This window comes from Podarcis cretensis (assembly GCF_951804945.1).
Source record: "Podarcis cretensis genome assembly, chromosome: 5".
Lineage (NCBI taxonomy): Eukaryota > Metazoa > Chordata > Lepidosauria > Squamata > Lacertidae > Podarcis > Podarcis cretensis.
In genome coordinates this window covers 43,888,513-43,914,158 of record NC_137174.1, presented here as the reverse complement: position 1 = coordinate 43,914,158, position 25,646 = coordinate 43,888,513, and the positions used below count along the sequence as shown (strand labels likewise).

The 25,646-nt window shown below is 39.1% G+C and overlaps 1 protein-coding gene across 2 annotated transcripts in view; it reads left to right on the top strand.

Annotated features, from left to right (window-relative positions):
- DOCK1 (dedicator of cytokinesis 1) overlaps positions 1-25,428 on the top strand; it is a 361,208-nt gene extending 335,780 nt beyond the window's left edge. For both annotated transcript variants that reach the window (XM_079977122.1, XM_079977121.1), the window contains exons 47-52: positions 2,601-2,738; positions 6,957-7,102; positions 8,587-8,785; positions 11,861-12,011; positions 15,669-15,814; positions 24,262-25,428. In XM_079977122.1, the coding sequence (XP_079833248.1) occupies positions 2,601-2,738; positions 6,957-7,102; positions 8,587-8,785; positions 11,861-12,011; positions 15,669-15,814; positions 24,262-24,357 (876 nt within the window). In that variant the 3' untranslated portion in view covers positions 24,358-25,428. The remainder of the gene's footprint in view (positions 1-2,600; positions 2,739-6,956; positions 7,103-8,586; positions 8,786-11,860; positions 12,012-15,668; positions 15,815-24,261) is intronic.
- Positions 25,429-25,646: the final 218 nt, after the last annotated feature.

The following is a 25,646-nucleotide window of genomic DNA, read 5'->3' as shown; positions in this document are numbered from 1 at the left end:
TTGTGCATTTCCATGTTTTCTTGCTTAAAGCTAAGAAACATAAACCAACCAGATTAATAGAAGCAAACTTTTTCCCCCTTGATATTGCTGCAGCTAGGAAGACACGGTGATGAGTTTTAAATGCCACATCAGAGTGTCCAGAATTAAACCTTTCTGTAAATTATTTCATTTGTTCCAGAAGGCAAAAAGTGCCATTAGTTTAAATTGCTAATTAAATTAATTGGTGGCTTCACAAAAATGTGACAAAATGCCATGGCATCCTCCCACCCCACAGATATGAATACATTCCTTTGCATGATTCCCATCCACACGTTTTGCCCAAAAGCAAGGGGAAGTTAATCAACCAAGCAGTGCAGCAATGGCCATTTCCAGCACCAACTGCATGGAGCGTGCTCCACGTGGCGAACCATTTGAGCAGGAAGAACTTCAAATAAATGCTTATGTAAAGATGTGGTTATCTGGTATGGCGAAAGCCCAGTGCAGTTCAGTGCCTATCGTGGTGCTGCCTTGGCAGCACTACCTCAATGGCTTCCTCCACCTGAGGCAGCTGTTTCTCTCTACCTCATGGATGGGCCGGGCCTGTCAAGCAGACTGACAGCACTGGCTCTCCCTACTGATTCAGTCTCGTGGTCTCCAAGGAAGAAAAGGTGAATGCTTTCTTCAAACCTCTACTCCTCCTCAATGCGAGGTGTTGCCAGAGTTCTCTCCTTATTATAAGCTTCATATTTTTGCCTGTGACTGAGAGAGCATGCACAGTATGGGAAGGGCTTTCTGATAGGTAGGGAGTTAACAATCCTTTGGCTACACCATGGCTGAGGTTTACATTCAGTTGGTTTATTTGAACCAGGATCTATTCCAGGGCCGAATTAGACCCTGAGGCCACCAGTTGCCTTTTTCTGACCAGTGCACCTGGCTCTTTCCACTGTAACATAAGCAAAACAATGGCCCCCAAATCCTAAATCATGCAGTTTTCAATGTAAATGACAATAGTGCAACATTTTTCATGATTGTCCGGTGCATCAACGTGTTGATATTGCTTTAGCAGATATATTCCATGATAATTTTCTGAAGTGGGCTGCATCACTTATGTCACATTCCATCATTTATCATATTTTAAACCCATAAAAGTCAGGAATGACCCTGCAGCAAATACGTTAGGAAAGCTAGCTTCTCTTGTGGCTTATCTTTTCCTGGTCAAAAATAACACAACTGTGGTTCCCTGTATTTAATTGCCATATGGAAGATAGCTGGAAGTTGCTCTTTGGTGATTAACAAAAAATATGCTTCATTAGTTCTAATCAAAGTGGCAATTTTAATGTTTATTTTTTTCTGCTGCCAAGGACAAATCCATATGGGCTATAAATACCCGTGGCTACAGTTGAAATATTGTGCTTCTTTGGTCTTTTCCTTCAAAAGTGCCAAGAGAAGCAGCAGCTGTGTGCTGCTAAATGTCAAGAAAACAAATTTTATTCAGGATTTCATCCTGACAAGATTCATTGAATTTGTATAAAATTCAGTTCAGTTATATTGTCTTCCATACTTGTAAATTTTCTAATTTAGATGGATGTTCAGCGATGTTGGGGGGGTGGGAATCTGTTTTTAATCAGTATTATGGTTTAATTATGAATTATTAAGCAGAAGCCTCTTAGCTTGATTGCTGTGGAGAATATCAAACTCCAAAACTGTGTATCTTGGTAAAAGATTTCAACACCCACCCACTTTTAAGTTTGAGGGAGAAGAGACTAATAGGAGGTCTATAGCTTTGGGAATGAAATATCACTCTTAAAACATTTTAAAGGTCAGTCACATCTCCACATACGAGCTAATTATGTAATCTTACCTTGGCATGGGTATTTTTTGACAGCAGCCCTGCACATAAATGATTATTTTCAATTATACAAAAGGAATAATTTTGCCTTTTCTCATCTCTATCTCTCCCTCTTCTAAAATATTGGAAAACCAATTTCCGATTAGAAATTTAGGTTTAGCATTGAACACGTAGTTTTCTGCATTTTATTAACAAATACTGATGTGCACAAAATGCAGTAGAGCATTTTGTTTTGTTTTTCAGTGTGGTGCAAAGGGTCTTAAATAGCATTTGTTAACCAGAAGCAGGCTTTGTTTCTTTACTATTTATTCTCTGGAAATCTGTTGGAGCTGACATTAATAGTGTAGCTTGAGCGTCGGCATTCATCAGCATGCTGATTTAAGGCGTGGTATGCCTTGGTATTCTTTTGAGCATAATATAAATGGAATATTTATTCATCCTGATTAATTTAGCTGTGCATCTCAAAATGTGATGACTCCATTTATTTTAAAAGACAAAGAACTGAACAAGAACATGCCCAAACTGTAAATATCTGGGTGTTTGTGGGGTTTCTTGACTAACCACATTGGCAACTGCACAGACTTGCACAAACTCATTTTCCCCCTAAGAGTCGCTAGAGGCAAAAGTGAGATTGTGCATGTTCTTGTATATTTTTCAAAGGTGTTACAATTCCACAGCACCTTATATGTTAAGATGAAATTCCTGTTTTGCTCCTTTTTTGTTCTTTTGACACAAGACGGAAAATTAATGGAAATATAAATTTCTATTTCAGATTCCATTCCTGACAGAAGGCATCCGAATTCATGGAGATAAAGTCACAGAAGCACTTAGGCCATTTCATGAGAGGATGGAAGCCTGTTTTAAGCAACTGAAAGAAAAAGTTGAAAAGCAGTATGGTGTCAGGAGTCTTGTAAGTAGTTCTCATAAAATATCGGTTTTAGAATGGGAAATGTAAATAATGTTAAACCTTTTGTTTCCCTGTAGATTCTGCACTATTATAGGGGCTCTGAGGCTGAATAGGTCTCTATCCTCTCAGAGGATGCTCTGTTTTAAACCCAGTTCCATCTCTATTTAATATGACAAAATCAATGGTACCGTCAAGTGAAATTCAGTGTTTTATTAAAACATCCATAAAAGTAAGACAGGAGTTGTGAACAGGCTTTCACACAGGTATACTTAACATAAGCAGAGCCATAATGGATCAGATCAAAGACTTTGTCCAGCATCCTGTTCACCCAGTGGCGAAACAGATGATTATGGGAGACCTGAAAGTAGGGCATGAACACAACTGCTTTCCTTCCACTTGCACTTACTGCCTCTGAGGTAGGCAATACACAGCCCTTATGACTAGAAGCCGTTGATAGTTTTACCCTCTGTGGATTGGTCTAAACTCATTACTACAACCACAAATTCCATAGTTTAACTCCTGCACTGTGTGAAAAAGTACTTATTTTGTTTCTCCTGAATCTTCCAACATTCAGCTTTAGTGGATGGCCTAAATTCTAGTATTTTGAGAGTATCAATCAACTCAATTAAAGATTTGGCGATAGCCATGTCATGATAATCCGTTGTAGCAAAAACAACAGAGGCTTGTAAAATCTTAACATCTTTTCAGTTTATTGTGGCATAAATGTTCCTGGGTTAGGACAGTCTTTAGTCTGATAAAGTCTTTAATTGGCAGGCGTATGTATATGTTTATATGTTTGCATATTATATATTTACATTTAAATGGGTCAAAAGAGAAATATATACATAGTGGGACCAAAAGACCAGTAGTAAGCAATAGATTTGTCATATTTCTGTGCTGAGCCAAATCTATTCAACAGGGTTAGGCAATGTGTAGCCCTCCAAATGTTGTTGGGTTCCAACTCCTATCAGCCCCAGGCAGCAAGGCCAGTCATCAGGGATGCTGGGAGTTGTTGTCCAGTGACATCTGATGACCCCAGGTTCCCCTGGGTAAGTTCAGAGCAGAAGCAACTCACAGTGTGGGGTGAAGCTGTTGTGCTAGCCTCCCAACAGGTGGTTCACTGTTGCTTAATCGGAGGGAGATGGGAAGGCTGCAGGGAGGCCAGGGCAAGAGCATGTCAACCTTTACACTGCCTTATCCATGTCCCTTCTGGAGACTTGTCTGCTGGGAAGCTAGCATAACATTAAGAAATGGACAATTACATTCTGTAGTGAGATAAAAGGTAAAGGGACCCCTGACCATTAGATCCAGTCGTGGCCGACTCTGGGGTTGCGGCGCTCATCTTGCTTTATTGGCCAAGGGTGCCGGTGTACAGCTTCTGGGTCATGTGGCCAGCATGACTAAGCCACTTCTGGCGGCGAACCAGAGCAGCGCACGGAAACACCGTTTACCTTCCCGCCTGAGCGGTACCTATGTATCTACTTGCATTTTGACGTGCTTTTGAACTGCTAGGTTGGCAGGAGCAGGGACCAAGCAACGGGAGCTCACCCCGTCACGGGGATTTGAACCACCGACCTTCTGATCGGCAAGTCCTAGGCTCTGTGGTTTAACCCACAGCGCCACCCGCGTCCCTCTGTAGTGAGATAGGTAACCCCAATTTCAGCTGGGTCGAAATAAATAAATAATGGTTAAGCAATTTCATGCTGGAATGTTCCTTTGAAGTTTCTTCGTTGAAGGATAGTTTGAAGTCAGGAGTGCTTGCAGGAGACATTTCAGTATTCTGTGAAAAGATTAGTATACATAACAACATTTTCAAGTATGTAAGAGTGACCAAATATAAACCCTAAGAGGTAACCAGAAACATTAGATTTTACAGTATACTTTTCAGGTTCACTGTGAGAGACCTGCTTGGTTTAAAATCAAGACAGTATGCATTTTTTAACAATTTTGTCATGAGATTAAATCCTCAGGTGGTATCTGACACCTTTTTGAAGCATCCACCCTTTGAAGTCAAAGGCAGGTATCAAGGAATAAAATTTGTGAGATATCATTTCCAGGGAGTTAGCATTATATCTGCATCGGGCCTGTTTGAGTGGCTTTATTGGTTTTACGCTTTGGGTGTTAACTAAGTAAAACTCCTTTATATTGGTCTTGGATGTTTTGTTTGGAATAGCTGCATATTTGAAATGGAATTTATAATGCAACAACAACATAGAAGTGCTCATGTAATTTATTCCCCCTTCCACACTTTATGATGAAACAAATATATATGCACTCCAAAATTTCTCAGAAAATGTATAACTGTAAATCTTGAGTGTACAAGCTCAATATTGCTCTCTCTGCTTTTGTCATTGTGACATATGTTGTGTATTTGGTCCCACACAGAGGAGTAGATTTTTCAAGCTTTATTAACCACACAAATCATGTATGAACACTGAAGCTAGGCAAAATAATGAGACCCTCCTGTCATTTAAGAGATACGTTATCGTCACAATTGATATAATTTGTGTCCAAGTATGCAATTAGAAATTTCTTAAGTCTCACTAATGTCTTGCTACACACATCTTGATTGTATAGTTTTGTTTCTTTCCTTTTTTGAAAATTGAAAAACAGCTTCCCTTATAGCGGTATCAGCCATGCTGGATGGGCTGCTTATCAAAATTGGAAACCCATTTCTATTACGTATTCTTTAAATATAGAGCTTAATTCATTACTGTGCATAATTCATAGTGAGTAGAGCAGTCAGCAATGTTTAATCTTATTAAAACCTACATAACCTTTGGAGTGCCACCTCAGGTGACAGATACAGGTCTGAGCAACACAGTGCTTGCTGCCACTGCCACCTGCCACAGGTGCAGGGGGGGGGGGCAGCAAAGCTAGCAGTAAGGCCTGGAGCTGCCATCTGAAGTGACTGCTCCTCTCTGGCCTCCTTTTCTCCCCCCCTCCCCCCCAGGTCATCTCCAGGTAGCTGTGAAGAGGAGGGAAGGAAGGGGCAGGAGGCTGCCTCAAGTGGCAATATGTCCTGGGCCAGCCCTACATGTTGGAATATCTCTCTTTCTTACAACTTGAAAACATTGGAAAAGCCACAAGAAAGCATATAAAATTACTGCCCTAGATGATAATGTGCTCCCTGTGAGAAGAGAGACGTTGATATAAGCCCTGTTTATATGTCACTTGTTTCAGTAGAACATTTTAACATATTCTGGTATTTGACTGCTATGCTTATATCCAGATATTATCTTCTCAGCCTCACACAGATCTGCAGCTCAGCTCTGTCAGAACGCATAGTGTTTTATCACTTCTGTCTGTCTTCGTGCAGCACCAGCCTCCTACTAGTTGGCAGGGCGGAAAATCTACCTGTGATCAAACAGCATGGGGTTCCTATTTTTGTGGGCAGAATTCAATTATTTTGTGCATATATTAGTTATTAATGGGTAACAAACCTTGAATAAATATTCAGAACTGTAAATTCTGCCTTTCTTGTTTCTTCCATCTGTGAAACTAGATTTGTGTGCCTCAGTACTAATATGTGTGCTTCTGTAAAGTCATTTATTTTGCTGGATTGACTGGGGTTCTCCCTGTGAGGTAGTAAGAATCGGGTGTGTTGGTGGTGTACCAGGCTCCCTACAGGGTGAGAGCCTGATGGTGAGGAAAAGATAAATATCCATATTGGGGGGGGGGGGCAAGTTGTGGATTTAGGAGTAGTTGTTGGTTTTTTTGGTTTTCAGTGTAGAATTCATATTGTATTTCTTATATTGATTCCTTTTTGATGAAATATATAAACCACTTAGAGAGTTTTGTTGAAATAGAAAGTGGTATATAAATTAACTAGATAAAATAAATAAACATCTTTATCTATTTCAGTTGTTTAAAGCAACGTGGCTAACTTTTGGCCCTTCACATGTTGCTGAACTACAATTCCCATCATCCCTGATCATTGGCCACACTGGATGTAGTTGATGAGAGTTGTAGTTCAGCAACATCTGAACCAGGCTAGCCACTCTGGTTAAAAGGCTACATATACACGTGAATGAATGATAGCATTATAATTTCTGTGGCCTTGAATAATATAATTTTATTTCAAAATACCTTTCCTCAAGAAAAACGTTTTCACTCTTCTGAATGAAATGAATGACACGTAAAGAAAAGTGCATCTTTTATAACATCCATGTATTTGGAAGTGTTCTGGCAACAAAAAAACGATACTTGCTCTTTCTGTAGCCCTCAAGCGTGGATGACAGACGAGGTAGTCGGCCAAGGTCCATGGTTAGATCATTCACGATGCCTTCATCTTCAAGGCCACTGTCTGTTGCTTCAGTTTCCTCCATTTCATCTGACAGCGCACCTTCGAGACCAGGCTCTGATGGGTACGTGTGGTCTACTGCATGCATACTCTGTAGCATTTTCTCTACTAGCTCATACTCCTAAGGTTCATAAATATGCCTGCTTCACATTTTCTTTGGGCTTTTTGATCCATATATTAAAATTTTCAGGTAGGGTTTTTTTAAATAAAATCTTGTGTTGAGATATTAGCAATAAAATTCTTTAGCCTGAGAATTTATCACTCTCTTCTATTTACTTAAAGTATTGAAGTTAAGATTTCATCAAGGCCAGTTTATGAGACTGAACACTGGTCTTAAACTATTAAGAATCCCTGCAGTTCTTGACACTTACAATGCTAATTGCAATGTTAATTTTAAAAAAGCTTCGGAATGCTTCACAATGTTTCTGACATGTGAAGTCAGGTGTTCTATCATTCTTTGCAGCTGCTCTTCAAAGCTGAGAGAGAGGGCATTCCAAAGAGCTGAGATACCTTGAGAGGGCACTTAGAAGTAGAGCAGAACCCTAAGAGGTTCTGTAGCAGCATATCTCTATTACGTTCCACATGCCCCTCCCTTTCCCCTTGGGTCACACAACAGTCAATAGCCATTTGCAGAGAGAAGGGACAGTTGGCTAGGCAGATACGCCTGCATGTTGAAAGAGAACCATGCCCTGCATCGGTCAATCGTATACATGTCTTCTACCTTTGACATGTGATACACATTTACAAAGACATATGGTGGCTGTACAAATATTTTCAGTTGTTCTTTACTTCAACATTCACACAAGCACAGTTTCATAGACCTAGGTTTCTACCAGCCAAACTACCAGCTTTCGGAGGGTGGGGGGAGCTTAAAACTGACCTTGATCATTCTTCTAATGCATAAGGGCCCTTGCCAGTTTCCTGCTGGAAACCACTCCCCCAAACCCAGCTGCTGTTTGCTCCTGAAGGTAACAGCAACTCTGGTGGCAAACAGCAGTAGGTGGGAGGTTTCTTGCAGGCAGCTACCATGCACCTCTGCTATGAATCAGGATCACTTTCCAGATAGAGATGCCACAACTTCTAGCTTCCCCAAAAGAAAAGCGGACAGTGTAAATAAATATAACCTATACTTTGGCCCTGAGAGGTTATAAACTACAGGTGTATTAAAAAATCCATACAGGTGTTTTTCACTTCATAAAGTGTATTGAATTGTGAATTTGAATTGAGTGCCGAAGCTGCATTCCTATACATACTTAACTGGAAGGTAAGTCTCATCTAACACAATGACACTTACCTATTGAGTAGATGTTTATAGAATTGCACTGTTAGTCTACTACATGAATTGTTAGGGCTGTTCCACAATAGTTTGCGGTAAATTTTGATCAATAGCCAAAATGAATTAGTTCTTCTGTCACCCCCATTATAGTATCATTAAGTTTGATTGGTTGATGAAGGGATGGAGCACTAAAGTGGTGCTGCATCTAAAGATGTAGTGATTGGTACTGATATAGCGATGGCCTTAGTACAGCAAATGTTTATACCCTTCAGGTTTGTGCTTGAGCCTCTTCTACCAAAGAAGATGCATTCTCGGTCACAAGACAAGTTGGACAAGGATGATCCGGATAAAGAAAAGAAGGAGAAGAAGAAAGAAAAGAGAAACAGCAAGCACCAAGAGATATTTGAGAAGGAATTCAAGTCGACAGATATCTCTTTGCAACAGTCTGAAGCAGTGATACTTTCAGAAACGGTAATGATAACTGGCCTATGTGTAAAATGATAATGGCTTAAACACACCTAAACACAACGAACATTGCAGGGAAATGATGGTGTGCTTGACACTATTGCTGGAGCAGTATCCAGTTTAAGAGAGTAAATTCCACATTTCAAATACTTGCAGTCTGTTTGGCAAGCGACGTAACGTTCAGGCGAACTTTAAATGCTTTGGAGTTTAAAGGTAGCAGATTTATTCTGACATGTAGCTGAAAGAAAATGCTCTGAAAAGGTTAATTAATCAAACTACTTTTACAGATGCTCACTGTCTTTAGGGGCATCGGTAATATAATGCCAAGTAGTATAGGGATAAAAACACAGCTTTCATTAAATTGTTTTACTTGGAAGAAGACTACTTTCTATAAATGATACATTAAAAGGTGAGGCATCCATCTCAGATGCTGGGGCAGGGGCAGAGAATGGAAGTGAGATGGCAAACGATAGTGGCATGTGGGCCACACCGCCTGCCCTACAGTCTCTTAACTAGATTACTAGGAGGGTACTATCCCATAACTAGGGTTGAAATAAGCTGCAGCTGTCAGTCTAGTCAGCTTCTGCATATAGAATGGGAGAGCTGTTATCTTTTCCTTGGATCAGGCAGCAAAATGTCTTCGGCTGCCCCGTTGACATGCTAAAATTCCTCATCTCAGCAGCTCTCAGCCGTACAGTAAATTTATAGACACAGTCTGCCAGTGGTTAGAATCTACCCTTCCAGTTTTTCATCAGTATTTTTAATGAATTGTCATCAATTTATTTAATCTTAGAGAAGTCCTCAGTTCTTGAAATACAAAATAAGGAAGCTTTCTCAGCTATGCACTTGGTAAATCACCATGGTAATTTAACTGGGGGATCAAAAACAAAGATAGAAACTTTATGAAGAGAAAATTGTTCGTAATTAAAGCGTTCTTGCATGCTTTGTTGTGTAGATCCTTTCTACATAGCAGACCAACTTCTTTGACATGACCTCTCATTCTTCATTCATTCATTCCAGTGGCTGAGGCTCAGACTAGTTCAAAGTATTAAAACAAGACTGTGAGAAAGTGTGTCAAACATCAGCGTAATTGGCTGAACATTTCATTGATTCAAGGACAAGTAGTATTATTAGCCCCTTGTATTTTTTTAAATTAGGCTAAAATAATAAAAATCGTATTTTTATTCTGGATTCACTGAGATTCCTATATAACTGGGGAAGTGCTCTTTGTAGAAAAACATTAATTAACATAAGTAACCATGAAAATTATACAAACGGTTTAAAACCTGTGTCCTGAAATAGAAAGCAATTTTGTTTGTTTATAGGGCTAGAAAAAACTTCCTGCCTGGAGCAGTGAAAGGTACTTTCCAACATTCCTTTGCTAACAGCAGTTTCCTGTATTTTTTCTTTACCAAAGCAGACCTACCTGGGCAAGCTTGGAGACTTAAGTACATGAAAATGCTCTGAATTGTGTAGGCAAGAGAATAGAATAGATGATTTCCTCTAAGGCAGTGTTTCTCAAACAGTGCTACAGCCTGCCCACGGCCTTCTCACTTTACTGCCCCAACCCCTAGCCAGACCTTTTAGTTGGGCCAATACCAGCACCACCAGTTCCTTGTATACTAAGTAAAGGTGGCCGAGAGATGGAGAATTTCAGGTGAGCAGGAGGGAAGGAAAGTCTCCTTCCTTTAGAAAGTGAGATAGAAGGTTAACTGGGAATTAAAAGCAAGGGGATAAGCAAGAAAAGGTGTTACAGGAGGAAGAAGTAAGTGTAAAGGCGCCAGGGAGCAGGGATGAAATAAACAAGCAGTTTGAGGGGTGAGGAAAAGGGCACATGTTGAATGTGAGAAGACAATAGCAAGTCAGTAAAATTTCTTTGAGAAATGTGGGCCTTGGAAGGAAAACAAGTTAAATGAAGAATTATTCTTGAGGTACATCCTCAGAATCCGCAAATTCTGCCTAAAGTAGGGGAGTCATTAGCTCTAGAACAAATTGCTTGAGGAAAGCTGAGGTATGGCACTCGTTGCCATAAGGAAAAAACTGCAGCAAAGAATTTAGCAATTTCCAAAGATGGTTTAGAGATCAGTAGAAAGGGATGTTAGTCATTGCCAGCTGATTGTACTAAACTCTGTCTTCATTTGCTACCATTTTGTGACTGCTGGGCCTCAATAATTTTCAGCTCTTTAAAGTGTGCCCTTGGGGTAGAAGGTTTGAGAATCCCTGCTATAGACCATAAAAGTCCATTCTTACAGTGCTCCCTGCTCAAAGTGACTTGGCTTTAAGTGACAGAACACAAAATCATCTGCAACAATATTCAGCGGTATGAAAGCCACAAGAATCTTCTAAGTACATTTCTATTGTGTATGGATCATTACCCCTCTGCAGTTACTTTTAGGAGTTTTATGGTTCACTAGGTACAGGAAGTTAGTTCAGTATCTCTAAGAATAAAGAAATCCTATCAACAACTAGAAATATTAGTCAGTATTTTAAGAAGAAAAAGAAATGGTAAGAAGTAAGAAGAAAAAGAAATGATAGTAAGATATGTTTCCACCAAGCATATTTTGCACTGTGGCCTGTGCTTTGAGAAATACTCTAAATATAGTAATATGTTTCTAGCAGAGAATTCTCATGAAAACAATCTAGTGTATATAAAACAAAAACCTAGTGGTGTAAGTGGTATATCTTTTAGTTTTCCTAAAGGTTATAACAAGGTGTAACTATGATGGGAATAGCCAGCTGCCATTTTGTTAAATAAAGCCTGGAAACACCTAAAAAGTATGTTTTTTTAAAATTGACTGTACATTTAAGGCCACAAAAACTGTGTTTAAGAAAGAACAAGCCAAGGATATATTTTAGAAGAATACTGCATTGAGACAAAAACCGTTTTTTCCTTATCGCTGGGTTGTTACATTAAGAACATATTTATCACAAGGTCAATGGCTCACTAAGAAATCTTTCCTCCTTTGTTTCCAGCAGCTGTGCTGTAAGAACAAATTATATATCCTTGGACTGTGTGATGTATGTGTGGAAGGTATACTTCAAATTGAGTCTTGCTTTCTTTTTTTAAAAAAACAAATGCAGATCAGTCCATTGAGACCACAAAGACCAAAGAGCCAAGTTATTAACATCATGGGGAGTGAAAAACGTTTTTCTGTTTCCCCATCACCGCCTTCTCAAACCATCCCTCCACCAGTCACTCCAAGGACCAAGCTTTCATTCAGTTTACAGTCCAGTAAGTCTGCTTTAACTGATTAATCACACTAACTTATCTTTTTACACTGCTATAACCCCACCCCGGGACCGTTGGGTGAAGGGCAGGTAAGAAATAGTAATTTACCAAACTTTTGTTTTATTCTGATGTACTTGAACAAGCCAGGTCATATCAGGAACTTGATATCTCTGAAATGTTTTATGATCAACTGGCTAATTAGGTTAACCAGAGAGTAAATCAGACTATGTCCATCAGGATTCCTTTCACCGTTCGACTGTTGCTTTCATCAGGGCTGAGTAGGATATATTGTTATGATCCTACTCGCATTAGTTCTAGCCACCATGACCAACAGTCAGCAGTGACTGGAGCTGGAACCCACCATCATCTAGAGAGCCACAATGTTCCCCACACTTGGCTTAAGTGAAGAATAATTGTGTGGCCTGTACAAGGGGGAAATTTACTAAAGGTAAAGGTACCACTGACTGTTAGGTCCAGTCACAGACGACTCTGGGGTTGCGGCGCTCATCTCACTTTATTGGCTTAGGGAGCCGGCGTACAGCTTCCGTGTCATGTGGCCAGCATGACTAAGCTGCTTCTGGCAAACCAGAGCAGCACACGGAAACGCTGTTTACGTTCCCGCTGAAGCAGTACCTATTTATTTACTTGCACTTTGACATGCTTTCAAACTGCTAGGTTGGCAGGAGCTGGGACCGAGCAACGGGAGCTCACCCCATCGCGGGGATTCGAACTGCCAACCTTCTGATCGGCAAGCCCTAAGCTCTGTGGTTTAGACCACAGCGCCACCCATGTCCCTTAAAATTTATTATGGGATCCAGTAATTTCACCATGTAGTACATATAGTTTTATATAAACGTCCTATACAAATATTTACTTAGAATATTATTTAGTTAATTTTGCCACAGCATTCTGCCGATAGAGTATAGGTCTTCAGAACCAACCCTCTAATTAATGGTTTGGAGGCTCAGCCATGTGCTATAGACTTTTACACTCTCTCCGCTGCTAGAAGGATCCTTTCCTTGTTTAGGAATCAGGCTATTAACTCAATGTACCAGCATTTATTCAGCTTACTGTTCCACATCAGGATCAGGGCCTGTGTGTTTTTACTGAACAAATGAACAGCTACAATTGCTTCATACTCAGGCTGATTATTTTATACATAATTTTCAAAAAGGGTATGAATATTTTTTTGTATAAGTGTTTAATGAATCATCTTATTGCGTTAGCTATATGATATTTTTATAGTGCAAAGGCTATAGGAAAATCCTCCGGCTACTATAAAAATCTGTAGTGCAGAACAATGAATGAAGTCCTTTTACAAGTATTAAAGAAAGTAATTAGTATATGCTGTTTCTTAAACCATTATCTTTTACTGACTACTGCCTTCCAAGAAGTCCCCTGTAACAAAGAATATGGAACAACCACCATATTCACTACAGCAGCAAACATCCTTCCAAACTGCTTTGTGATGTTAAAGGACCTTCCTCAGTACAAGTTGTTCTGAAGTTACAGGCACCTGAACCCTTACCTTGACTGTTATGTTTTAGGCTTCTTCTCGTGGGCTTGGATCTTAAGTTTTTGCTCCATGAATTTAATAAATTTCTGTTCATGAAAAGCAAAAACCACAGCAAGCAGGAGTACCCCCCCCCCGGCAGCTTCATTCCCTAAGGCTTGCTGCACACCCCCAAAGGACCCAAATGGTCTCAGCCGCTGGTGGCATTGCAGTTTCCTACACATGTCTTAAAGCGTAGCAAAGAAGTGCAATTAAGCTTTTTTGTGCTGCTTCTGAAGGACTTAAGGATGGTGCTTCTCTCAGGGAGAATGTTTTCATCCTAAAAAGTGCCTCCTTTGAGGAAGCATGACGTATTACTGTATTTACTTTCACATTTTGAAGGCACATGGTTGCATATAGCAACTCTGTTAATAATAATAATGATAATAATAATAATAATGATGATGATAATAATAATAATAATAATAATAATAATAATAAATCACCCACCAAAATCACTATGTGAAGGCCTCTCTAAGGAGATGAAGGTAGTTCCTGTATCCAGAAAGGCACAAGTTTTCCATCTCAAATCTGCACAAACATGCCTGTGTGCATCTTAATTGTGCCAGAACATCAGCTCCACTATCCACTTGGCATAAATCAAAACTATGTACTCCGTTGGTGTAATTCCTTAATTTCGCCAAATCTCAATAGTGGAGCTTCTTGAGACCCTAAGAACATGAGAGCCTTTGAAATTGTCCCCTTTTTTGCTGTGAGGTAAGAAAAAAAGACTAGAAAAGAATTAAAGTGAACCATTTTACTTCATGGTTTAGTTTTCTTATAGCCCACCACGAGACCTTCAGCTAAGAGTTGGTGAATGGCCGAAGGTCCACCAGGGATTTGAACCAGGGTCACCAAGCACAACATTTACAATATCATTTGTTACTAATTTTGCTCTTGCTCTGACAGAATTTTGCACTTTGGAGGTGATTCAAAGTTACAGAATTATTTCAAGAAGTATAGTAAAGGAAAATCCAATTTCTTAAGTGTTTAGTGTGGGCATACAGATTTAAAACAAGAGTACTGCGATACAATCAATTTTTGAAGGACACTGAGGTGTCAGCTTATTTTTTAGTTAATTTCAGAAAATATTCTTTTGTGTTCTCTTTGTAAGTATTTCAAGCTATTTAAACAATGAATGACTCCTCATTTAATTACAGTAATTTCCTAACATTTTAATAAATATATGTGCCTAATGTGTGCATTCAATTCCTGAAAGATTGTGTGGAAGAGTAAATAAAGGTTTGTTTGTTTGATTAGATTGTAGTATACCTTTGGAAAATAAATGTTTAACATTGTTGAATTTTCAACAATAGTTACAGGAAAATGCCCAAGAACAGAAATGATGCTTCTGCTAATAATATGAATGGGCAAGTCACAAGTAAAGTCACTTTCTGAAATGCTGGTGTTCTGAAACAGTTGACATCTGGAAACCCTGATTAGCATTGTCCTCTGACAATGACTCTCCCTTCTTTTGATTATATGAGACATGATATGGCCCTTTTATTTCTCAAACAACACATTCTTTCTGGTATGTGAATCCAAAAATTGCATCAGTAGGTGCACCTGTGCACTCTATTTTGTTGTATTAATCATTATTTCATATTATTTTAAAATGAGTTACCTTTCTGCTTGCCAATCAGAAGGTCGGTGGTTCGAATCCCAGCAACGGGGTGAGCTTCCGTTGCTCAGTCCCAGCTCCTGTCAACCTAGCAGTTCAAAAGCACACCCAAAAAAAGAGGTGCAAGTAGATAAATAGGTACCGCTCCGGCGGGAAGGTAAGCGACGTTTCCGTGCACTGCTCTGGTTTCGATGTTCCATTGCACCATAAGCGGCTTAGTCATGCTGGCCACATTACTCGGAAAAACTGCCTGCGGACAAACGCTGGCTCCCTCGGCCTGTAAAGTCAGATGAGCACCGCAACCCCAGAGTCATCTGTGACTGGACTTAACTGTCAGGGGTCCTTTACCTTTTTTACATTTCTGCCAAAAAAAAAAAAAAAGTCCACTGACAATTTTAAGCTTTTAAAACAATGAGATGTGCATGCAACATTTGCTAGGAATTTGAAGGTTGACTTCATTGACTGTGAGATATGTGTTTATTTTCAGATCTGGAACTAAATGGCATGAATAGCTTGGAAATGGCAGACATTCCTCCTCCATTGCCACTGAAAGGCAGCATGGCAGATTATGGAAATCTCATGGAAAGTCATGAATCTCTTAGCCCTGCCACATCCCCACCTGTACCTCAAAGAGTAAGTTTTATAACTGGAAGTTACTTTCTTCAAAGCAAGTCTACGTAATGTGTACTTCTGTGGTCAGTAATTATTTTCATGGAGGATAATAGAATCATAGAATTGTAGCATTGGAAGGGATCCTGGGGGCTCATCTAATCCAATCCCTTGCAATGCAGAAATCTCAATGCACAGTCCCCTATCCAGTTTGAAACCATACTGGATCCTATTTAGCTTTGCAAATGTGCTAGCTGTTTTATTGCTGCACCACTAGGAGGTCCACATAAAGGAGAGGATTTTAAGTCCACAGTTTGAACACAATAGTCTCTAAGCTGTGTACTTGCAAGGTTAAAAAAATAGGATTTAAAAAATCAGTTAAAATTAACCATAAAACATATTTAAAATGCCTGCTGAAATAAAATAAGGTCTTTTATAGGGTGTCTTAAGTTCAACAGGGAAGGCATCTGTCTAATTTCAGCTGGGAGGAGTTTAGTTCACAAGACTAAACACATGTCTCCTGGTGCACGAGATACATTGTCTGAGACATAAGCTGTGACTCCCCAGAAGACTTTAGTGAATGGGCCAGGATATAAGGAACCAGGTGGTCTTTAAGGTGTCCTGCCCCCAAGTTGTGAAGGACTATATGCTAGCATATAGGCAGCCAGTGCAAGCTTTCAAGTGCTAGAGCTACGTGCTGGTTGCATGCTGTCCTCACCCAGAGTATTTGGCACTAACTGGAGCTTCTTGGCCAGACCCAATAGCAATCCCACACAGGGTGTATTGTATTGCAGTAATCAAGATGTGAGGTTAACAATGCATGAATCATTGGGGCCAGGCTATCCCTGACCAAGAGTGGCCATAGCTGGTGGATGGAGTCAGAACAGCAGCTAATCTGCACTCTCCAAAGTCCGCACCCACTTGTCCCTTCATCTGCTTCTGGGTTGTAGATTAGGAAAGCAACTGGTGTTTTCAGGACCATGGCTTTCCTTTCTCTGATCCCTGGTGAACTGCCACAGAAAATGTTTTCATTGGCAGAAGAGAATGCTAGGTGACTTGTATGTGAACGCAGATTAATCGGTTAGTGAAACCTATACATAAAAACAAAGTATTGTAAAACAGCCTGATAGAGGCTGTTAAAAAGACAGAGGAGAGTCCCAGCAGAAACTTAGATTTTATGTTTTCCCTATCTCATTTCAAGAGAGAATATAAAGTATATTTCAGACAAGTTTAATATATGAGGTTTGTTTTGCAGGCATTCACTCACCAGTTTCCTAAAGGCAAGCAATTTTGCCACTCTATGTAATGGATTGCTGAAACATTTGAGCAAAAATTGTTGCTGCTGGTGAAAAGAAACTATTGTTTAACAATCTTAGATTTCTGTTTCTAACATCCTATCAAAGTCATTCGCAAACATTTGTCAAAATTTCTTCAACCTTTGACCTAAGCAAACAAGTTGTAACACAATCAAAATAGTAAGTCTGAATATATATATATATATATAATAAAATTGGTAGGTTTCTGTTTAAATCTTACTTTTAACCCATGTCAGATATTTAAAATATTGATACACTAATGTTCTTGAGAGCCAAAAGTGGTATTAGGAAAGATTGCGATAGCACAGCTCTTGAGGAGAAACTCTGTTTCCAAGCTCTGAGCTTTCCCACTTCCTTTAGCTGTGGATTTGTCCCCTTCATTTTATCCAGCTTATGCTTTAGTATGCAGGAGCTATTTTGCTTTCTGCATAGGAAGCTGACTGGAGTCCCTAATGTAATTAAATTGACTCTCAACAGTGTTTCCTCTATTCATCTTCTAGCATATCATAGTATACAATTCTAGTTAGTCAGCCAATTGTACAAGGAGGCTGCAATTATCTATAAGTGTGTCAAATATCGCATACAACTATATTCCTCTGACATCTTCAGAACCCCAGTTACAAGTGAGGAACTTTATTCATGCATTGATCACCTTGCATTAGACCAGCATGCTAATGGAATCATGTGGCTTGACAATGTTTAGCCATTTTTCTTTGCTTTCAGTACTCCTTCACCCGCCCACCCCCATGCAATGTTCTCCTATAGGAGGGTGGGACTCATTGTTAATCCTACTTTACATATTAATAGAAGAAGCTATGAGGCAGTAACTTGCTCATCGTCAGCCCAATGAGTTTAGGGCTGAGCTTCCCCCAAATACATACATATAGACGCATCTCACATAATTATCAGTGTTAGATTTGGCAAATGAAGACTTGGCTGCCTTTGAATTACCCACCCTGAGTATCTGTGGGGATAACCCACTGAAATTATTAGCTAACCTCATTTTATTCACATTAAACAAGGATATGGAACACAAAAGTAGAGAGTGCTCTGTATTAGAATGAAGTAGGAAATGTTAAAATGGCGCAAAAAATAGGCAAAAAAATGGGCCTATATCACAAAATACTTGAATTGCAATTGCAGGCCATTATATGAGAATTCCATTTTAGCCAATTTTGAATGCATTGAGGAAAAATCATTTTATTAGATGATTTATTCACACAATATTATTATTGCTCTACCCATTCTCATTTCAAAACATTTACTGGTATATATGCACACACACAATCTTATCTAACATAGTATTATAAAATCTCTTTTTTGAAAGGTTTTCCTAATAAATATATCCGAGCATAAAATAGGACCTTTTGTTTCTGGTGAAGATCTGTTACATAAAGGCTTTCCCCCCTGTTCTTTCATAGCCTCACACACATTGTTGCATATAAAATCAGCTGCATAGTTAGCATTCAAAATCAAGAAGAGAAAGAAAATAGACAATGGAGCACTTAAATTTGTAACATTGGCTCTAACGCTTACTAAGCACACAAATAATGGCTTGATTCCCATCAATCCAAAAGTAGATACAAAGCTTGATGATGAATGTGCCATAGAGCGGAAGCAATGCCCAATGCATAATAAGAGAACTAATACAGGCAAGAAAAATAGTTTTCCTCCAATTCTAATGCTTTATGCCGTATCAGAGAAATCTGCTCATAGCAAACATTATGGGAGAACAAATATATGCATCTGTGTTCTGCAAGTTGGAAAAGTTATAGTCACGTGTACCCATCCTTTTGGTATTCTGTGAATACTGTTACTTCTCCAGATTCAAGGCAAATCTTAACAACTATCCAGTACATTACCCAGAATACAAAGTATTCAATTTCATCACAGTGCTACTTGTCTGCAAATGAAAAGACTCCTTCCATCCATGGAAGGTACTAAGATCCGGTGAAGACTCCTCACTGAAGGAAGCTATCATTGTTGAATCCATTTCCCCCTGAAGTCTCCACACTTTCTTTCATGGTGCTCCAGAAAGTTTCCCAACCCCACAGAGATACTTTTCAGGTGGCATGGGGAGCTGCAGGGGGAATAAGGAACTGAGGAAAAATAGCCTTACTACTTTCCAATATTGCATCACAACTCTGATGGGCACAGCAACCATGGTCTTTAACCCGATGTGTTCTATTCATGAATGGAAGGGCTCCAACTGTTTGGCAGTAGAGACTTCCTGCTAGAAGAAATGGTGGGACAAGGTGGGTTTCTTTCTCTCTCTGCTGACTCCCATGCAGCCTCTCATGCCACTCCAAACCCTACAGAGCAGTTTTTCAGAGGACACAAAGAGGGTTAAAAGGGGGGGGGGGAGGAGGAACTGGGAAAAATAAACTCCTTGGTTCATTCCTCCAACACAAGTGAAAATCCCCTGAGTTCAGGTCTGGATTTAACCTTTTTCACGCCAATTGATCAATTGGAGGGTAAGGTCATTAAATAATTATATTCTAGAGCTGTATGAATAGGGCCTGCCTGTTGATTCTGAGCCGTCTGCACATTATGATTTTGATTCTGCACAGAGATGCCATTCCTTCTTTTACCAAACAAAAAAACACTACCACATTAAAAGCTTTGCAAATTTCTAGACTTTAGGCAATGATCCCCAACTGCTAAGTCTCTAGGTAAGGAGATGGGGATAATGTTCAGGGAGCAAACCTGATGTCCACAGAAGGGTGAGAATAATGAACTTTCCTGGAACAGCTCTCTTTAAAAGCAGGTTAATGAACACTGTGGCATAATTATTTCATTGAAGCAGCAGTGTTACTTTTATGAGACTTTCTAACAGGCAGATTTCATATAACAAAGCTTTGGAAGCTCTTCCTTTAATTCAAATATATAATTCAAAGATTTTTATGATCTAGATCATGAAAACGTGCCTGCTATTGCTTTTCCATTATTTGCAGATACGGTGTTACTATTGTGAAGAAATTACATTGGACAGATTTGCCTGCTTGCAGTTTCATTTTAAATATTTTTAAGTATTTATACCCTGCTGATCAGCCGAAAAAGGACCCAAGAGAGGCTTGCAACAATCAGTACTAAGTCGATCCCTGCCCTCCATCTTATAATCTAAAAGACATGGCACAAAACGAAAAAGTACTTGAAAGGAGAAAAGGGAAAAGACATTAGTTCTTATTTTGAGTTCTTTCTCACAGCGGGGGGAAGGATGCAAGCTCTCTGCCGCTGCTGCCGTTTTGGCAGATGTATGAAACCAGGTTGGTCTTCCCCTTCCTATGTAGAAGTCCTGGGGGACAGGGAGGACAGTCTCTTGGTTCCCTGGCGAATGCAGAGGCTGCACTAGAAGATGAGGATGATATTGTTTCCCCACTCTGGGCAGCTTCCAACAAAAGATTAAAAACACATTAAAACATCAGACATTAAAAACTTCCCTAAACAGGGCTGCCTTCAGATGTCTTCTGAACGTCAGATAGTTGTTTATATCTTTGACATCTGATGGGAGGGCGTTCCACGGGGCGGGCGCCACTACCAACCTCCAGAGTCCCTTCCAACTCTACAATTCTACGACCTGTATTAATTATGAAATATAGAATTCAAATAAAGGCTATCACTGTTTCTTTGCACCCAGCTGTTGCACACATATATATTATATAGTTCAAGTGCTTACAGGATCTATATTGCCTTGAAAACTACTGGTAGCATTGTTACATAATACTATCACACCCGCTATGTGGTAGCCAGTGTGCTCCCCCTCCAGGTGCTGAACGACTCCAGCTCCCATCAGCCTCAGCCAGCATGGCCAATGATCAGAAACGGTGGGACTTGTTGACCAGCAACATCTGGAGGGTGTGATATTGGCTACCCCTGTTACACTATTATTCAGGGTAAGCAAAAGGCATTCAATATATTCTGTGATGTGGAAACCCTGTGCTACATTAAAACTGAAAAGGAAATTATTTAGATGGTAAGGATAAAGAGTTGCATATCCGTGTGTGTCTTTGAGGACCTAATAAATATTAGAGAGAATTTTGGCCGGCTAATAGCATGGAAGGAAACATCCACAGTGTTTCAATGCACAACTCAAATTTTATTTTAATCCATGGGTTATTCTGAAGGAGAGAAATCATTATTGCTTTTATATTTTACATTTCCCCCTTAACTATTGTGCTGTGTTCCGCCAAGACTATGAAGAGAAACAAGACATTTTAAAGCACAATTGCTTTCTTTTAATACAGAAGGAAACCAAACAAATGAGAACAATTTGGTACTTGAAATGGAAAGGACAGATTGCTTATATGTTGCAGATGTGCGTTTTACATGAGGTTCCCATTTCCCCTGAGGTACACGTGACTGAGGGAAGTCTGCCTAGAATAGGGTTTAATTTGAACTGGCAGGCTCTTATCATTATTTTAGAAAGAAAGCAATCTCTTAAAACCTGAAAAGCACCCTAGAAACTACTGAAACATAAACACAGACATTTAATTAATGTAAAGTTAAGCGAAATTTGGTTTTGCATTTCAGCCACATTGTTGAGCGGAAATGATTCAGGCACCTGTGATATTATTCTTGAGATTCTAAATAGCCCTTTTGTCAATTTAAATTTTAAATGAACTGAACAAAACCAGAGTATCATTCATAGCATACAATAGGCTTTTAGAAATGAAAACAAATATATAGCAAATAGCCTACCATCCATTACTTTAGACTTCAAATGTATGTTGTTTTTTACTCTCAGATTCAGGGATGTCAACAAACAAAGGCAGTAAGTGTGGAGCTACTTATTAGGGCCTCTTTTTAACGGTGTGTTTTTGACCCTTTCTGGCTTAAAACAACAAGCTTACTACATTTGTACCCACTGGTTAGCACGGAATGAAGCACATGTAGCTTTCTGTCAAAATTGTCTCTGGGATCCCTTCGTGTCCTGAACCCTTGTACTGTCTATTCCACACCCCACACATACCTTGTCCCAGGAAACTATTAGACTGAAGAAGACCTTCACCTCTGGGTTTCTGTATTGCACTACGCACTAGAATTTCATGGTACAACAACGGTGTGACCATTTGAACGAATGCTTGAGGTGTACATAATGCTTTTTTGATGCGGTCTTTTATCACGCCGATAAAATACCATGAGCAATAACCAGACCCAGTTCAGATTTAGACTTAGAGCACAGAAAATAAAACTGGACTTGCAGAGAATGCAGGTAAATACTAGTAAAGAATCAGATGCATCTAGGAAGATATGTTTTGTTTTGCTTTGTTTTTTAATCCTGGCCCTCCTCTAGCAGATGTAGCTATTCTCTAGGCTCTGCATGAAATTAATCCTATACTAAAACAATTTGCTATTGGCCTGAAAGGTAATAGCCATTTTGTGCCTTGTCCGTCCCCCCCCCCCGGTACTTTATTTAATAAACTGATCAACTTCATTTGTGAGTACATTTACTGAACATATAATCTAAGGTTTCTCTGACCGAGATAAGTAGATAGAATTGTGTGATGACATGATGGGGTCCACAAGGGACCTGGTTTGCTATGATAGTATCACAGTGATACTTTCATTAAAAACAGATTATTATTTTTTACAAAATCACACTTTTGATAAATAGAATTTCTTTATCAGAATGATTGGGTTCCTATAACCAGGATACATTTCACAAAGGTTTTACTGAAGCATTAATAAGTTCATGGTTTGCGGTTCAGCAGGGCTCCAATACGTACACAGTGGTCTGCCAGACCCTCCTCAGTCCTAGGAAGTGGTCTGAAATACATTGTATATAAAGAACATTCCCCAGTACTGAAGACATCCCCTCCTCTAATATTTTCCCTTTCCGGGTACTCTTTTCATCCACTAAATGGGAGTGAAGGCACTGATAATTAGTGAATTGTTATTAAAAGATCTATAAATGTTTGTATATTGAATTCAGAATTAAAAAGACAAGATCAAGACAAAAGTAGGTACAGTAAGATTTTTCCAGCTACTGCAAACATTTTGTACCAAGTCTATGAAGAAACTTTGCAAACATTGTGGGTTGAATGCAGAATTAAGTCATGCTTAGAGCAGACACACTGAAATCAGTGAGATTGAAGAGTAGACTTCAGTGGGTCTACTCTACGTGTCTGGATTCATCCCCGAGATAGTCACTGAGATTGTGTAGCATGGATAACATTTTTTATAACTTTCTGTTTAGAAGCAGGCCTGCTAGCAATATGAGAAAAGTGTTGAATGGATTTACCATATGAAAAGTGAAATGCAAAAGAGGGGGAGAAAACATAAAAAATGGAGGGGGGTGAAGTAGTAAAAGTGGTATTAAGATGTCAGACAGTAAAATGTAAAGGGAGAGTTTATGTTCAATTGATGGGCTAAGATTGCATGAAAGATAACTGCTAGATAGGATGCTGCAGTATCACTACAGCCTTCCAGCAAAGAAGCAACATTGGCTGCATTCTTAATGAAGCTGTTGAAAAATCATCCTGAAAGCAGCATGTGCGCAATTCTGCAATAGCTTGACATTATCCTGACAGTATAGATTTTTGTCATCGGCCACATAGCTTGATCCTTGTGAGAGTAAGTAATTTATCACAGGTCTAATCTATGCTCCTGTCTTTAATTTGATCAAGCCAACTGGTGGCTCCTGTCATTTCCTAGAGCTCAAAGCATAATGCCATTCACAGCAGCTAATATTTTAACATTTAGTAAGCTTTAATTACTATATGGTGGCAAGTACATGGCTAGTCCACCATTTTCATACAGAAAAAAAAGACATTTCTCAAAGAGCAGACCTGAAACTGGTCATAAAAGAAGGGAAGAAAAAGTATTCCAGCATCGGTCTCTCAACTCGATAATGCTTAGGGCTAAGATGGTTAATAAAGACCAATAAAGTCAGAAGTTAGCCGCTTATATAGCAGACCTTTCTGAAACAAAGTTAGTTAATAAATCCTGTGAAGCCAGTTAGTGTCAGTATTAAACACTAGACTTAACATCAAGCAGCAAAACACTGTTCATAGGACCAAAGTTGGAACGGAATTAAATGAGTACACCTCTTTATCTTGCACATCACAGCAGTCTGTAAGAAATTACATCTGAATTGACCAGTTGCTATAGAATTGGTTCCTCAATAAGCTATTTTGTTCCAAATTTGTCTTCCAGCAATTGCCACCTCCATTACCAAGCAAAACTCCTCCTCCACCTCCTCCAAAGACTACTCGGAAGCAAACCTCTGTGGATTCTGGAATTGTCCAGTGAACAAGAGAGCGGATACCTCCAAAGACTGAGCTTGTAAAATTTATTTTCCCTAAAGATGTACACAGTGTTTTAACACCACTCAGCATCAGAGCATCTAACATAGTGCAATAGTTCTCATTTTCAGAGCAAGATTGATAGCTCTACGTAAGGTCACAGATTATGAACCCAAACTGTATTCCAAAGCACAGGTGTGTTGTTAAGTGACAGCATATTATTGCAGCCATTTTTAAAAAATGTAAAAAATCATTCCTGCTGGCTTCTGAAATTTTAATCTTAAAACTATAGTTAAGAAGTTGCATTGGGACTAATAAGAGGAACAGTCCACTCTGTCATTGCACTGGCATTCACAAGCCTTTTTAAAATACTGGCCTAAATGTAAGCAGTGTACCTTAGTATCATAGGTTTGTACTCTTTGTCAAGGAAATAGGAAAACAGAAGTATTTGTGAAGAGTATTTATAATTGCTCTGGGCTACCATTAATGTTGGTCTCTCATAGGCTGATAGCTTTTTGAAGTTCCACTGTAACAGAATAAGGACCAACCATTGGCTGAGCCTGATTTTGTGTGGATTTTAGTGTAGAATGTGTTTTAAGCTCCTGGAAAGTTGTTAATTTATGGAAAATATCATGTATGCAAATGAAGAAATCTTGAGCTTCCTTTAAAAAAAAAATAGGAAAGGGGAGAGCTTTTGGGAACAAAAATTCAAACCTAACAGTTGTACTTGATTTACAGTTGTGCCATTATGTACAGCCATTTTGTATATATTATTGGACTTGCAAATTGTTTCATTTCACTGTGCCTGCTTTTAAAGTAATGATGGTATTATGTACTTTCAAATGTGTTACAGCATTTTAAATGTTGGTAACCACTGAAAATGTATAAGTTGCTAACATGTGTGTTATTCCCAGTAACTGAACTCAGAAAATATTGGGCAATTATGAGGAAAACCAGAAAAAAACTAACTTTTAAAAACTTGTCAATGTACTTCTTTTTTATCATCAACAACCTTTATAACCTTAACAATAGTTTTAATATTTCACTCTCTTCAGAAATAAAGAATTATTTTAAAATATTTTCTCTAAGTAAATAAGAAGTCTTCTTGTTAGTTTGAATTAACAGTTATTTAATCCATTATGGTAATCAGCTGTAGAGTATTTTCGGCTCTCATCAACCACAGAATACTGATTTTGTAATTGTCAAATCACTAGTGTAATGGCTTGGATCCCTAAAAGCACTAGAAGGGGCTTGGCTGTGAAGTTGGCTCTGCTCATAGAAGGTGACCCCTTCTGA